Here is a 14,071-nt window from a genome sequence, read left to right as displayed (position 1 = left end):
CAGCTGCAGAGGAAAGCACCAGGCCCCATGCACCTCAGGCAGGCAGGCAGGCTCTGGGAGAAAAATAAATAATTTTAAAAAATGAGGCTTCTTGCCACTTTTTTCCCCCTTTCAGTTGAGCCTGCCTGCACAAGATGCTGCCAGGTCGCACAGCCCCTAAGGTAAGCTCCAGCACCCCTGCACCATCCCCGCCACCTGGGACCACCCAGGAACAGCTGGCTTGCCCCTGGGACAGAGCGGCAAGATGGCAGTGCACAGAAGCCCACCGAGCCCGAGCTTCCCCGAGCACATCAGCTTCCAGTGCCCTGTGCACTGTTGCACTTTATTAGGTAGCAAATTAAACACCTTAGAGGTATTCTACCTTGCTACATTACAAAGTCATTTAAAGTGGAATACGCCACCGAGCGTGCAAACAACAATGCCATTAAAGCAGTGCAAAAGGGCAGTTAAGCCACTTTAAAAGCCAATTTTGTTGCCTGTACAAAGGTCCTAGAAGACTTGTTAAGCAGACAATTTTCCACCATCTAGTCTGCTGGTTTTAAGACCGTTTGTGACAAGGTAACTTCCTGCAAGCACAACATCCAATAGCTGGCTAGTGTGAGGATGACAAGCATCCCAGAAAATGACACATCCTCAGCTAGAGCATCATCCCACTGGGAATCTGGGCCAATTCCCAAATGCTACAGATGGCAATGAGAGAACAGAAGTCATGCAGCTTTATTGCTTGAGGCTCTTCATTCACACAAAAAGAGAAACCACCAGATTGGATGCAGACAGGTCTGATCTAAAGACCATGGCCCAAGCACTGAAACCTACTTATAGACTCAACATTTGTAAAATGCTTCGGGTGTGTATTATGTATTCACAAACCTTTCAAACCTGTGCCCTTTCACCTCATAACCCAAAATGCTAGCCCAGTACACTTGCCCCACACATTCAACAATCATCCAGTTTTGGCGTTAACATCTAACAGCTGGGGATATAAAGTTAATTTGCACTGGAGGAAGAAAAGACAACAGCTTCTAACCCTGGACCTGGAATGCTTTTTGGATCAAAGGACTTAGGACTAAAAGGGCCCTGGCAGATTCTACTATGGACAGCCATGTAATGCTATCCCCTTTCAAACCTGATCATGAAAGCTGTTCATTTTTTTTGCCCCCCACTATTTGGGATGCTGTCCTAGAACCTCATTCCTTTTATAGTTAAAAATTGCCTTGGTTTTGCAGTCTAACTGCATTCATGGCCAGTTCATACCCACAGCAGAGTCACCAAAGCTCAAGGGATTGGCTAACTGCTAGCCACAGCTGTGACATATAGGGAGTGAATTGTATTTGCCATGTTTCAAAACCATTAAAGTTGAAAGTCTGAAAAATCTGGAAGTTTAGGTACATAAGTCAATATTCCAATCTGTCTGTCAATGAAAGCAAAACCTCCTTACCATAATCCTCTCTAATTCCCATTTGCATTCTCCAGCTTCCACTAACTCCATCAAGTTTTCACCTTCCCTTCCCTACTCCTGATACTCCCGTTCCCTGGTCCCGCCGTAACTTCTGAAGGAGGCATAGAGATTTCTATGACTGTTTCCCTTCCTGCCTGGTATTTTCTAGGAGGAGGAAGCCAGAATCCCCATCCCACACCCATCTCTAGGCTGGCCATTACTGCCAAAGCCGCATCTCTGCCAGGCAAGAAAAACAAAGAGACCAACCCTACCATGATGCAGTGTTCAGGGATCATTTCATGCTGGGATTTTTAAGGAGAAACTCAAAAAAGCTAGTGATTCAGATAGCTTCTTGGGAGCCGATGGAAGGGACTGGAAACTGAAAAACTCCTAAGGAGATTTAACAAATCTAAATACTCATAGTTTTTAAACTCAATGCCCTTCAGACATTGAGAGGGAGCTGGACCATAGAACAAGGAGTGTTTACTGAAAATGTCAAGTACCTGAGACCATCCCACCAGGTAGACATCTGGCCTGTCCTCAGCAGTGCTTATTCTGGGCAGCTTGATCACTTGCGAATGGACCACCTTCCACACACAGCAGTGTTACTTCATGCAGTTGTGGCAGACTCACCCACTCAAGCCCCCGCCGTGGCTCGGGCAGAGAATTCTTCGTTCCAATTGGTGCAGCCCAACCACCAACTGGGGAAGAGTTGGGAGGAGCTGGCACCGCCCCTACCCTGAAGGGAGGGGTGACGAGCACCCGGACCTAATTGGGACCCGCAAACTGCAGGTCTGCTGGACTTCAGGGAGCCCTCTGAGGGAATAGAAGGAGCGGCATGAGCCACATGAGAGAGATGCGGCAAGGGATGGCAAGGAGAGAGGAGCTCTGGAGAGACCACTGTGAGGGCCCTGCCTGAGCCTCAACAGCGCACAGATCAGCACATGGCAAGGCAGCTTAAGCCTGCGAACCTGGCAAGCAGCCGGTTGGGGCGGTGCATGAATTGGCGCATGGGGAACCGGCCCTGGGAGCAGCTCAAGGCTGCTCGGGCCCCACACAGTGTGCAGGTCGGTGCACAGAGTCAACCCCAACAGCAGCTCGAAGCTGCTCAAGTTAGCCCCTCCCCCCTTCCCCAGCTTTAGGCCAGATAGCCACAGCCCCACAGTGTGGCTCAGCATTGAATTAAAAGAGCCCCGGTGGCCAAAGCAGGGTCCAGGAAGGGGAAAGACCACCAGCATGAGGCAGGGACTGGAGCCAGTGAGGGCTCAGTGCCCAGAGGAGCTCCCTAGGTGCCCAGCATGGGGCACAGGGTCCAGAGGGAAGGGCTGCCAGCTCCAGGCCAATAGCCTCAGGAGGCCTGAGATGGTGCGGGGACCCAGAGGCCAGATCAACAGCCCCCAGTAGAAGAACCGTGAGTTACCAGGAACCCGGGTCCCGCAGGGGAGGTGCCCCCGAGCAAGGAACTAGGCCTGTGTGAAGCAGCTAGTATTCGCTTCGGATTTGGAGTCGGGCGATTCAAGGGGCACTGATTTGATTCATTTATTCAAATCACTGCCCCAAATCAATTTGGCCGAGTCTGATTCGGAGATTTGGCTGGTGCCAAATCTCCAAATCAGCCAGGACCATCCTCCCCAGCCCGGCAATGGCTGCTCCGCCTGCCCCAGCTCCCAGCACTTTGAAAAAAAACTGAACTCACTGGATGCTGCCGGGTGGGGGGTGATCCCCACTGCCCCCCACTGTGTGAGGGGCTCTGCACGAACCCCCTGACCCCTCCCTGCTCCCCCAGCCCCCCATGGCTGCTCCGTCTGCTGCAGCTCCAGCCCTTTAAGAAAAAAAAAAAACAGAAAACCCTGGGACTCACCACTCCTGCCAGCAGGAGGTGATCCCTGCTACCCCCCACTGCCCAATGGGGGGCTCTGTACGAGGCCCCCAAAGCCCCAAGGCCGCTGCAGGAGCGGTGAATCCCAGGGCTTCTCTCCGTTTTGTTTTTTTTCTTAAAGGGCCGGAGCTGGCCCAAGCGGGGCACCCGTGGGGGGGCTGGGAGAGTGAAAGGAGGGTCAGGGGGCTCGTGGCAGAGCCCCCCCCATGCAGCATGGACCAGTGGGGGGCAGTCAGGATCACCCCCCACCTGGGAGCACCCAGTGACTACCAGGCCTTTTCTTTAAAGGGCTGGCCGGGAGCTGGGGTGGGCAGGGCAGCCATGGGGGGGCTGAGGAAGCGGGTGGAGGTCAGGGAGCTGGGGAAGCAGGCAGGCAATGGGGGTTGGCAGAGGTCCCCCCATAGTCTCCTCCTCCCTCCCCCAGGCTCCCTTCCCCTGCCCCCTACTTACCAGCTCCAAGTCCAGCTGCAGCTCCCTGCTGCAGCCACTGGGGACTGTCTGAATCATCAAAGCTCTCCGAATCTTTTCCAAAGATTTGGAAAGCTTCAAATTGATTTGGACCTTTTAATTGGTCCCAATTCGATTCAGATTCGGAGATTCGGCCACCGAATCGGGCTGAATCTCCTCCAAATCGAATCACCACCTGAAGCTTTGCACAGCCCTACAAGGAACCCTGGGAGGAGTGGGCAGGGGGGAAGGCCCCACACATCCTCCATTCCCCAGGGTAGAAGGGGAGGACACCCCAAATCCACACTGTGGAACACCCAGGGGGCCTAGGGGGAGAAGACCCTATGCCATTTGAGGGACCACATGGTTGGAACCCAGATAGGGGGTGTCTAATATCTGGTACAGTTATGCTTCCTATTTGGTATCTATTGCTATTGTTGGTGTTATAAATAGTTGGGTGTATTAATTCTGTATAATGGGCTCTGTAAGGATGTCTTTATTAGCTAACTCACTTGCAATATAGACTTGCTGGATTGACTGTCCTGGAATCCACCCCTCTTCTGGGTCTGGGGTACAGGTACTTACCTGAATGCCCTCGCTGGGGCAGACGTCCTCTTGCTAACAGACTGTTATATGTATATTTGTACCTATACCTGTATCTATTTGAAAGAGTTTTATACATGTAAATGTTTGCAACTCAATAAAATGTATATAGTTAAGAACTTTGGGCCTGAGCTAACTCTATAAATGAAAGAGGATCCGCCCTACATTCTAGCATCCCTCTCACAGCACCACCTCCTGCCTACCCATCCCATTCAATTGAGTATACCTTTGGGTATACCCAGGTTACAACAGTATGTTTCCAAGCTCCTCATTTCAAGGAGTGGGAGATGCTACTAAACCCTAGTTCCTGATTATCCTTGCTTACAAGCATAAATGCCAAAGCCATCTTCCATATCTGCTAATCATATCCCCCTATATAATCCCTCCATTTCATTAAACTCCTCACTGCATATTTTTAGAAAGGACCTCAAGGGTCATCTAGTGTAACCCCCTGCATACATGCAAGATTATCTGCTCCTAAACTGTCCAAGATGGATGCCTTATACTATTGATATCTATCCAACCTCTTAGAAATTGTCAGTGATGGAGAGTCTACAACATCTGTCGGCAGCTTGTTCCATTGTCCTACTGATCTTACACTTAGAAAGTTAAAACACCTGAGTTGCCCATTCAAAAGTCTGTATGCAACTGTGTCTCAGACCTTGGGTATGCTCGTCCCTCTCTGTTCTGCCTAAGATAAATCATTTGGATTGTATTCCCCACCCCAGTTTGCCAAGCATCTCCCAGCTCCTCACTCAGAACTCTGCAAAATATTTGCAACTTCTGCATTGTCCTTAAGTTACAAGTGACATACTATTTAAAACAGTGGTTCTCAGCCTTTTTAGACTCAAGGCACCCTTTGTGAGGCTCAAGGCACTCCTCAGAAAATGCCAGTTCTTGGTTTTTATTTGTTTTTTTTAACTGCAGGAAAATAACATAGCAGTTCTTCTGTTATAAAGAACTCAGAAAGACTATAGCAGGTCAGAATGTTTTTGACACTATGGATTCCTATTTGAAATCTCTAGGTTTATCTTACAAATCACATGTAGGTATTTGTACATCTAACAGTGTCACCCTTAAAAGGATCTCAGGCGTTGTGGTGTCCTGGTTGAGAATCTCTGATCAAAGAAGAAAAAGAGCTCACAAAATTCTCCTCCACCCTGGTGTCCTAACTTAGCTGTCTGCCTTTTTTGTCAGTAGTACTGCAAACTCCTCAGCACAACACCTGCCCTTATTTCTATGAACTGAACAAACAGTCAGTACTTAAAGAAAACATGATTGAAGGTGTGGGCATGCTACACATGTATTTACTCTACAGTAATTTGATTTACCTCTGGGATAAAAGTGGAATGGACACACAAAGTATAGCATTTTACCGGTGTATATACCACTCCAGGGCACAGTTACATCTTAGAAAGTGAAAAGCAATTACACATCCATTTAAGATACACTGGTGTACAATTGTGTGTCTACAGCTCTAGTCAGTTTTGTCCCAGAGGTAAGTGTTTACTCTATACAAACATGGTATTACTGACTCCTCTGGCACCTAGTGGTGAGACACTGTAATAATGCATATTGCAGATTACTTCTGAAGTTGAGGTCATGTGTCCAGCAGGGACCCTGCTGTGATTTTACACAGTGGTTAAATGCAGAGTAAATAACCCAGAAGTAACTGTCATGCATGTGCATCTTCAAGTTACATTTCAGTTCCTTTTTAAATAAATGCCAAACATTTGTTTTGAATATACATTGGTACAACATAAAGGTCTAATTTAACCATGCCAGCCTGAATGGCATCATATCTATCCCTTCAACCTACTAACCTGTCCTACTAGCGGCACCTGAATTATGTGAACAAGCCCTGGTGAAAGTTAGTAGCCTTCACCCAACAAGCTGGAGGCTGGCAGACTTATTTTCTCTAGTGTTGGGGATAATCTTAGTGCTCTGATCAATAGGATGCGGAAAAGATAGCCGAATAATGGAATGAAGCCAGCTTCTGACTCAAAAAATCACTTTCCAGTTCTCCTCCCTTAAGTGTTAATGTTACCCTTTTTTTCCAGATGTGCGAAGCTTCTAGTGAAATACGGTGCTAAAGTTGACCTGCCAAGTGAAGACACCCAAGAAACACCACTTCACATAGCAGCTAAGCACGGGCTTTATGAGCATGCCCACTTGTACTTGAGGTATGGTGCTAATGTGGATAAGAAGAACAGTCAGGAAGAAACAGCACTAAGTGTGACTTGTGGACAAGGAAAAAATGTTGAGGACCAAGAAATCTACTTACAGATGTGCAGATTGCTGATTATGTATGGAGCAGATGTAAATACCACAGATGAAGAACAGAAAAGCCCGCTCCACAAAGCCTGCAAAAATGCTAATTACAGTTTGGTCCAGTTTTTGCTGCAGACTAAAGCAGATGTGAATGCTATAGACTACAATGGATCCTCCCCAATGGCTTGCGTTCTGCAGACTGCAGCATTCAAGCAGGAGCTGAGGCCACATCTCACAGTGCAGACCCTGCTCAACTATGGCTCCCAAAAAATATGGCCTACAGCCTTTGTAAAGGTATGGTCTTGCAGACTCACTAGATGCAGATTGAGATCCTCCAGCTTACATATTAAAGACACCTTTTCAAGAGGACAGGTTATTATAGGGGATCAATAAAGCAGTATGTGTGCAGGGGCAGAGCAGTGAGGGAGTCTCACTGAAATGCCAGAGATATGAGTTTGAATCTAGATTCAGGCCAGGAGCAAAGGTTATCAAGAGTCAGTCCAGCTGCAAGTGGATACCTTAGGATGGGACACGATGGACAGTGATGATAACACTGGGCTCGTGGCTATCATTATACAATGGCTGTTATTGCTCCCTTGTGTTCTGTTGGCTAAAGAAACCAGCATGCCTCCTTACCCTTGCCAGCCCAAATGGCTTTCTAGGCTCAGACAGACCTTTGATTTTGAAAGTGCTGCAGAAAAGTTTGCCTCTTAATCACTGTTTCAAATGTAGCCCAAAAGAAATGACTGGAAGCAGTTAGCATCTAAGAGCTTTTTCAGTAAGCTGTGGGAAATGGTCCCAACAAACAGGAGATTATATCACACCACTGGCGTCAGTTGTCACCTCTGGCAGCAGTCCTGATAGAAAGAGAAATGGCCTCTTTCCCACTCCTCCATGCAGAGCTTGGGATTACTGTGAAGAAAATATCCACAACCAAGCCCAGAAACAGGCAGCATAAATGGCTTAGAGGGGTCCTGAGCAAATCCCCCGGTGCTGCTCTTTAGCTCTCTGGCTTGAAAGAACCTTAGTGATATGCTGGAGCAGGTAGCTAAAACCCTTCTAAGCCACCTGCTCTGCCTAACTGCCAGGCTTAGGGGCACACAGAGCAAGAGCAGATGGTCTCAGCAGTGATCCCAGGTTCTGCAGAGTGTGGTGTAGATATAGACTTAGGGCTTGTCAAGATTGCTACAGCAGCTAGTCCCATGGCAGAGGGAGCCAAGAACCCCCCGCCTATCTTAGTCCACTGGCATGCTCCAGGTCCGGAAGTTCATCAGTGAAGCTGCCCTGAGCTCATCCCTAGTGGCTATTCTCAGGCCCATCAGAGACAGGGGGCTGAGGAGCTGCCATGAGGACAAACCCAAAGCAGCCTTAGTGAAGCATGCTCACTCCATCCTTTCTGGGACACATTGCTTCTGCAGTTTAGACAAGCCCTTACAGTCTGTGAGGGCTGAAGTTTGTACTGTTCTCTTCTGAGTGAAAGACCTAACTCTTCAAAGCTGTCAAGCCACCACCTTTCCTGTACACTAAATTCTCACTTCGTTAAGCCAGGGAAGAAAGGGACAGATATCCTTTTTTAAAGGAAGGCATTAGCCCAGTTCACTGGTCAAGGAGTGAATTTTGAGCCTCTATTCATTTAAGAATGGTAACAAGCCAGTCTGTATTTATGTTCTAATGCTGTGTCATTGCAGAAGTAACGTTTTAAAGATGTCTAAGTAATTTGGGCTCTCAAGTCCCATTTTCAAAATGGACGTATATACCCAGAAGCCCTAGATTCACTGACCTGCAATGAGGCTTATTACCTGAAGGACTTACCACCTCAAGGTTTTCCATAATACATTTTGGAAATTTCTTTCAATGATCATGCAGGTTTGTATCCCATTTAGGTACTTTTCAAATGTTTACCTAGAAGGCCTTGCTTTGTAAAATGGTGGCTTTTGTCAAACCATGCTACGGCATTCCACCATGAGAAAAAATGCCCCATCTTTTCACTCCTGTTGATGGTGTACCATATGCCAAAGATATATCCTGTAGATACTGTCTGATGCATGTCCAGCCCCATTCTCAGGGACCAGGCTCTGGTGTGCACATACCTAATGCTGTTCTAATGGCAGTTACATTACTTTTTTGATATCTGATGTACACAGAGAAACACTCATTGCAGCACTCCCTACCATAGTCAGAGACAGCAGATATATTTTCTCTGGCATCCTGTGAGAGTGCCCAAATTCATTTTGGCTTGTGAGAGGAAAGAAATCTTTAGAGTCCCCCCTTCCTGCCTGGAGTGTCAAAAAGTAGAATGTAATATTCAGCAGTGATAAGTTTATGGCTAGTGGATAAGGGGTTAGGACAGGTCATAATTAGCCATTTGGGGATGCAGCAGAATCAAAATCACCCTGTCTCGGAGCCAGGGGGCACCAGCTTGGTACTTCTGCCTTCAGACCAGTCTCATTATGGCTTTGCATTTCATTGATTTTACATCAAACAATAAAGAAAATATTATCCCAGCTTGAAATGTACAAGCCAAACATGTAAGCAAAAGGCAAATGCCGCATCCAAAGAAAATAATGTCACAATAATTCTTCCAATAATTTCATGTGCGAACAAGATTTAGGAACTTGCACAGAACCAAACTTTTCTCAATACTAAGGACACCATCCACAAGCAGTGACACATTTAACTGGCTAACAGACAGGCTACCATTTGTGAAACATCTGATTCTTCCACAAGTGACATGATGGGAAGTGAAGCTTCAGATGGTTCATGTTTCAGCTTATGAAGACACTTACCTGCTGGGGAGAGTACAGCACCCACTCCAGCCCCCCAGTGAAACCTCATAACATCACTTCTACATTCATTCTTTCATGGCTAGGTGTTGAGGTCATGTGCATCTGTGCCAGAGATCATCGAAATCCTCTTCAACTCCTACTCTCAGATCCCCATTCCTGAGAAATGGATTGAAGCCATCCCAGAGGAAATATTTCAGGTGAGTGAGTTGTGGGCTGGTTCCTGTGACCAGTTAAGTAGGTCTGCCTACCAAATCAGCAGTTCAAATCCCTTTCCTGAGAGTACTAAGCAATCCCACGTTCATGTAACTCCAAGCAATTCAAGTTCCCTCCTAGCATGATTGGTCTGGGGTAGCTCCAGCTAACAGCTAAAGCCACGTGCATTAACGTTTAGTAAGAAACCAGGAGCAGGTCAAAAGCCAGAGGTCATTAGCCTGACAAGCCAAGTCAGAGGGGTAAAAGCAAGAGACAGATCCAAGGTAGTAGGCTAGGGTTCAAAGCTGAAGATCTGCATGGAATGCCAGGGCAAAGGGTAGGAGCCAGAGACAAACAAAGCCAGGAGCCAACTGTCACATGAGTCAGAAACCAGGAGTGAAATCAAGGCAGGGGGTGAAGCTGTGTAGACCAGGGAAACAAAATGTTTTGTGCAGCAAAAGTCACCTGACAGAGAGGTTTTCTTAAATGGAGGGCCAGGATCAATCAGGTAGGCTGACTGGACCAGCAGGAACTAGCTAGAACTCAGCTGGGCCCAGGACCTCATTAAACAATGGATAAGGGACTCAACCCTTGTATCGCCCCTATCAGCCTCACCATTAGAATGACTGCCTCCGCTATCTACCTTGTAAAGCCATAGATGGGCAAACAAAGTACAAGACAAAGGAAATCCACACCCCTTGCTTTTAAAATGATCAGTAATGATCCTCCACTGAAAAACTAAAACAGTCACATGCTATTGAGGAGAGCTAGAGTATCTGACAGTCTGTACAAATGAAAAGAAGGAAATCCAAGATGAAAAATAAAACGTGTTGAAGCTTCCCTTAGAAAGGATGGTCCCTCTGGGACTGTTTTACGTACAGACCAGAGTCTCATTGCAGCAGTTTTACACTGATTTAACTTCATAGATTCCCCTTATTTACATCAGTTTGGGAGTGCAGTCCCAAGATTATTACAAATACATATATTTTTAATATCACTTCTACACAGAAAGTAGCGTAGATAATATACACCAAGTGGTGACAGTCAACACAAAGGCAAGCACCTTCAGCCTTCTGAAGTAAAAACTAAAAGGACAAAATTGCCAACTACTCCTTTTTAGTTTACCTCTCATCAAATTTTGCACAAGCCCTACCTACTGAACCCAATGTCCTTGATAAGAGAAACATTAGGAATTGGTTTCATTCGCTTTGCTTTTTTTTTTCTCTAAATCTTGGAAAGTAACAACAATATTTGAGGGGTGATGAACAGCTAAGAGAAGGAGATAAAAGAAAAGAGAGCCTTTGTCTTCCAGATTACAAGTTCAGTTATCTCAGATCAGAGACACAGACAGCACTGGGTATTGGATATGACTTCGGAAACTGGTCCTCCCACAGATCTGTGACCTCCCTTAAACTGCTTTCTCTCCCTATGCTGCCGTCTTGCATAGATACTTTGTAAAAGCTGTGGAGTGAAGACTCTCCTTTTACCAGGTGTCTGTATAGTGCCTTGCCCCACACACCTCTCTAAACATTACTACACTGTAAACAATTACACATAGAAAACTGCATCAAAAGACCTTTATGAAGGCAACAAAGTCAACCACTCATACATTAGGAAACACCGGACTGAAGTTTGCCTTAAGTATAAACTTCATCTGGTGCATCTTGCGTGTGTGCATTTTGATACAATCTTAAACGACATAAGCACACGGCATTCTATAAATAAGACCCCTGCTCTATTCAGGGCACACGTATCATAAGATCAGTAGTGGCCAAAAGTCATTGGCAGATTTCCACATCACAAAACCACTGGGCATTCACTCCACAGCCATCTCCATATGGAAACCAAAGAGTGAAATTCAAATTGCCCTCTCATTCTTTAAGGAGTTTGCTCCAGGTCCCAGGTGAGGCATGTAGAAGTGGAGGAGTAGAGAGGCACTATCTCTCTTCCATGAAAAAGCAGGGGAGTTGCGTCCCTTTAGCCTCTTACAGAAAGGCTGGATTCACTCAACCAAATTTAGAAGTTCAGGAAAAATTTACTTAAGCTGGGGTTTTGTTTTGGGGTGTTTTTCTGTTTCTGGAAGTGAGGACAGATCCCTTCCTGATGAGATGTATTACATAATCCTGAAAATGTTTTAGTCCTCTGAAAAGATGAAGCAGTGAAGAGTCAACAGCAGAGTGTTAGAGCACAAGATGACTATGCCATCATTGTTGCACTGGTAAAAGAGTGAAATTCATGGCAGGAAGTGGTACAAAATATAGATGCTGCCCAGCTAGTATACTAATGTACTCCAGATTATCTACTTTATCTATCTTTGGTCATCACATGACCCATAACACTGTAGCATCTGAACATCTAATAAACTTTAATGCATTTAGCTTCACAACAAACATTTTACCTATATGAGATTGAACGAGTTGGCCAGGGACACACAGGAAGTGTGTGGCAGACTTCAAAATAGAGTAGAGGTCTCCAGTGCACAGCTTTAATCACAAAGCTGTTCTTCCTACTCTGTCCAATAAAGTATGTTCTTACCCCAACTTCCATCCTCCTCTCCCCCCTCCCCCAGCTTGATTTAAATGGAATTGTTTTAAATGAAGACCAAGCCACACCTCATCTCTAAGTGCTAACCAACTGATTGCCAGCTCTAGTGAATACAATTTCATTCCTTCATCTCTTTAGATATAACCCAGCCACACCTGAAAATAAGACAAAATCTCTCATATAATGACATTCTACAGTTGTTTTCCCTGATGGATTAAACATAGTCTTGCACACAACAGTTTTATACCTGTATACCAGAATTTTACTGGCAGTTACTGCATTTAGAGTCACACACACAAAAGATTTTCTTGAAGATTTTGTAACTTCAGTAATTTTATTTGTGGTCCTTCCTTAGAAGAATTACTTTTACCTTTACATTTTATCTCCAAGTATCACACCAATATACTGTAATATTCATTCATGAACATACTGGTATACTGGTAATCATAAACTTAGTCTAATCAGTACTGTTCTGAACTGGAAAATGCTCTGATTAACTTGTCCAAAGCTTGAATTTAATATTTACTTATTTTCTCTCCTTTCAGAGGCACGTCACTTTCTATGAATCTGTCTTTAAGCTGTCATGCAGAGCCCGGTGTCTGCAACATCTGTGCCGCTTTGCCATTCGGAAAAAGTTTGGCCACCAGTGCCACTCCCTTATCCCTTTACTACCAGTGCCCAAATCCCTACAAAACTACCTGCTGTTAGAACCTGAAGGAATACTGCTTTGAAGAGCTGATAAGAACCAAACTAAAATCTTCCTGAAGTCTTCTCACTGACTGATCTCCACTTTGTTGTATTTACAGTAGGAGTTTTTGTTTCATTAGAGTTAAAAACCTATTTCCATCATAATTGGGGGGGTTTTCAGTGATTTATAATGTAAACACACATTTGCTTTGAGCTGAAACTTTGTATAGAATTTTTTAATCACACTTCATATTATGGTTACACTTACAGGGAGTGAATAAATGCTTAGCAGGGGTTATAAGCAAGGTATATGTGAATTTTATGTGTTATAAGGGATTAATTGAAATGAATAGAATTACTTACTAGCATAAATATAAGTATGCATGTAAGGATCAGCAAGATCCAGCCCATGGGTTGCACCAGTGATTTTAGTAAGGTCTCTCCAGCAAGCAAAATAAACAGGACTGGTCTTTATTCGGGTCCTATTATTCATTCATTGGATGGAATGCGGCAATTGACAAGGATAATCTGTAATATAGACTAGGCCCTCTTAGCCCATTCTTTCTCTTTCAAAGAAAGAGCTGTTGACTGAAAGCTGGCTCTGCATACAACCAGAAAATTTGATTCACATTATGATTAAAATGATTCCAGGCTACCTTGAACAGCTTGTAATGGTTCCAAAGATACTCTGAGGATCTCCTCTGACAAATATGCATATAACTCAGCTTTGAAGAGGCATCTCTGTGCACCAGGCCTTGGCACATGATGGAGCACCTCAAATCGCCACAGCATAGACTGACACAAAACCACTAGGGAGCTTCCATTTGAAGATGAAGGGAAGAATGTCAGGTTTTTGTTTAGTACTGTGTTTTTTCCAAAGAATATTTAACATGTGACAAATGAAAATTAAAACTAAGTATCAGAATTTTGATGAAAACATGGAAATTTAGCATGATAGCAGCTGTTCCCTTCTTAACCCTCTGGCATCCCAGTAGGAGATCAGGAGTTTTCAAACAAGCTTAAGGGAGTTAAGTGCCAAACTTCACTGACTGCCTGTCTTGTATGCATACCAGCCCAGCCTCTGGCTTTTTTACTTTTCATTCCATCCAGGAAGAGCACACACCAACTGCTGAAACTTCCTTTGCCTGACGAAGGGTTTTTGAACCCAAAAGCTTGCTTAAAAATTGTTCTCCAACCATTTTAGTTAGTCTAATAAAAGATATC

At 45.1% G+C, this 14,071-nt stretch overlaps 1 protein-coding gene across 1 annotated transcript in view; it reads left to right on the top strand.

The window, feature by feature from the left end:
* Positions 1-12,931, top strand: part of ASB18 (ankyrin repeat and SOCS box containing 18) — a 48,994-nt gene extending 36,063 nt beyond the window's left edge. The window contains exons 3-5 of the mRNA XM_059725552.1: positions 6,428-6,932; positions 9,508-9,621; positions 12,706-12,931. Of these exons, the coding sequence (XP_059581535.1) occupies positions 6,428-6,932; positions 9,508-9,621; positions 12,706-12,891 (805 nt within the window). The 3' untranslated portion in view covers positions 12,892-12,931. The remainder of the gene's footprint in view (positions 1-6,427; positions 6,933-9,507; positions 9,622-12,705) is intronic.
* The last annotated feature ends 1,140 nt before the right edge of the window (positions 12,932-14,071 follow it).

Source organism: Alligator mississippiensis, chromosome 4 (assembly GCF_030867095.1).
Source record: "Alligator mississippiensis isolate rAllMis1 chromosome 4, rAllMis1, whole genome shotgun sequence".
Classification (NCBI taxonomy): domain Eukaryota; kingdom Metazoa; phylum Chordata; order Crocodylia; family Alligatoridae; genus Alligator; species Alligator mississippiensis.
Note: the sequence above shows the minus strand (reverse complement) of the source record. Positions and strands in the feature narration are given on the sequence as shown.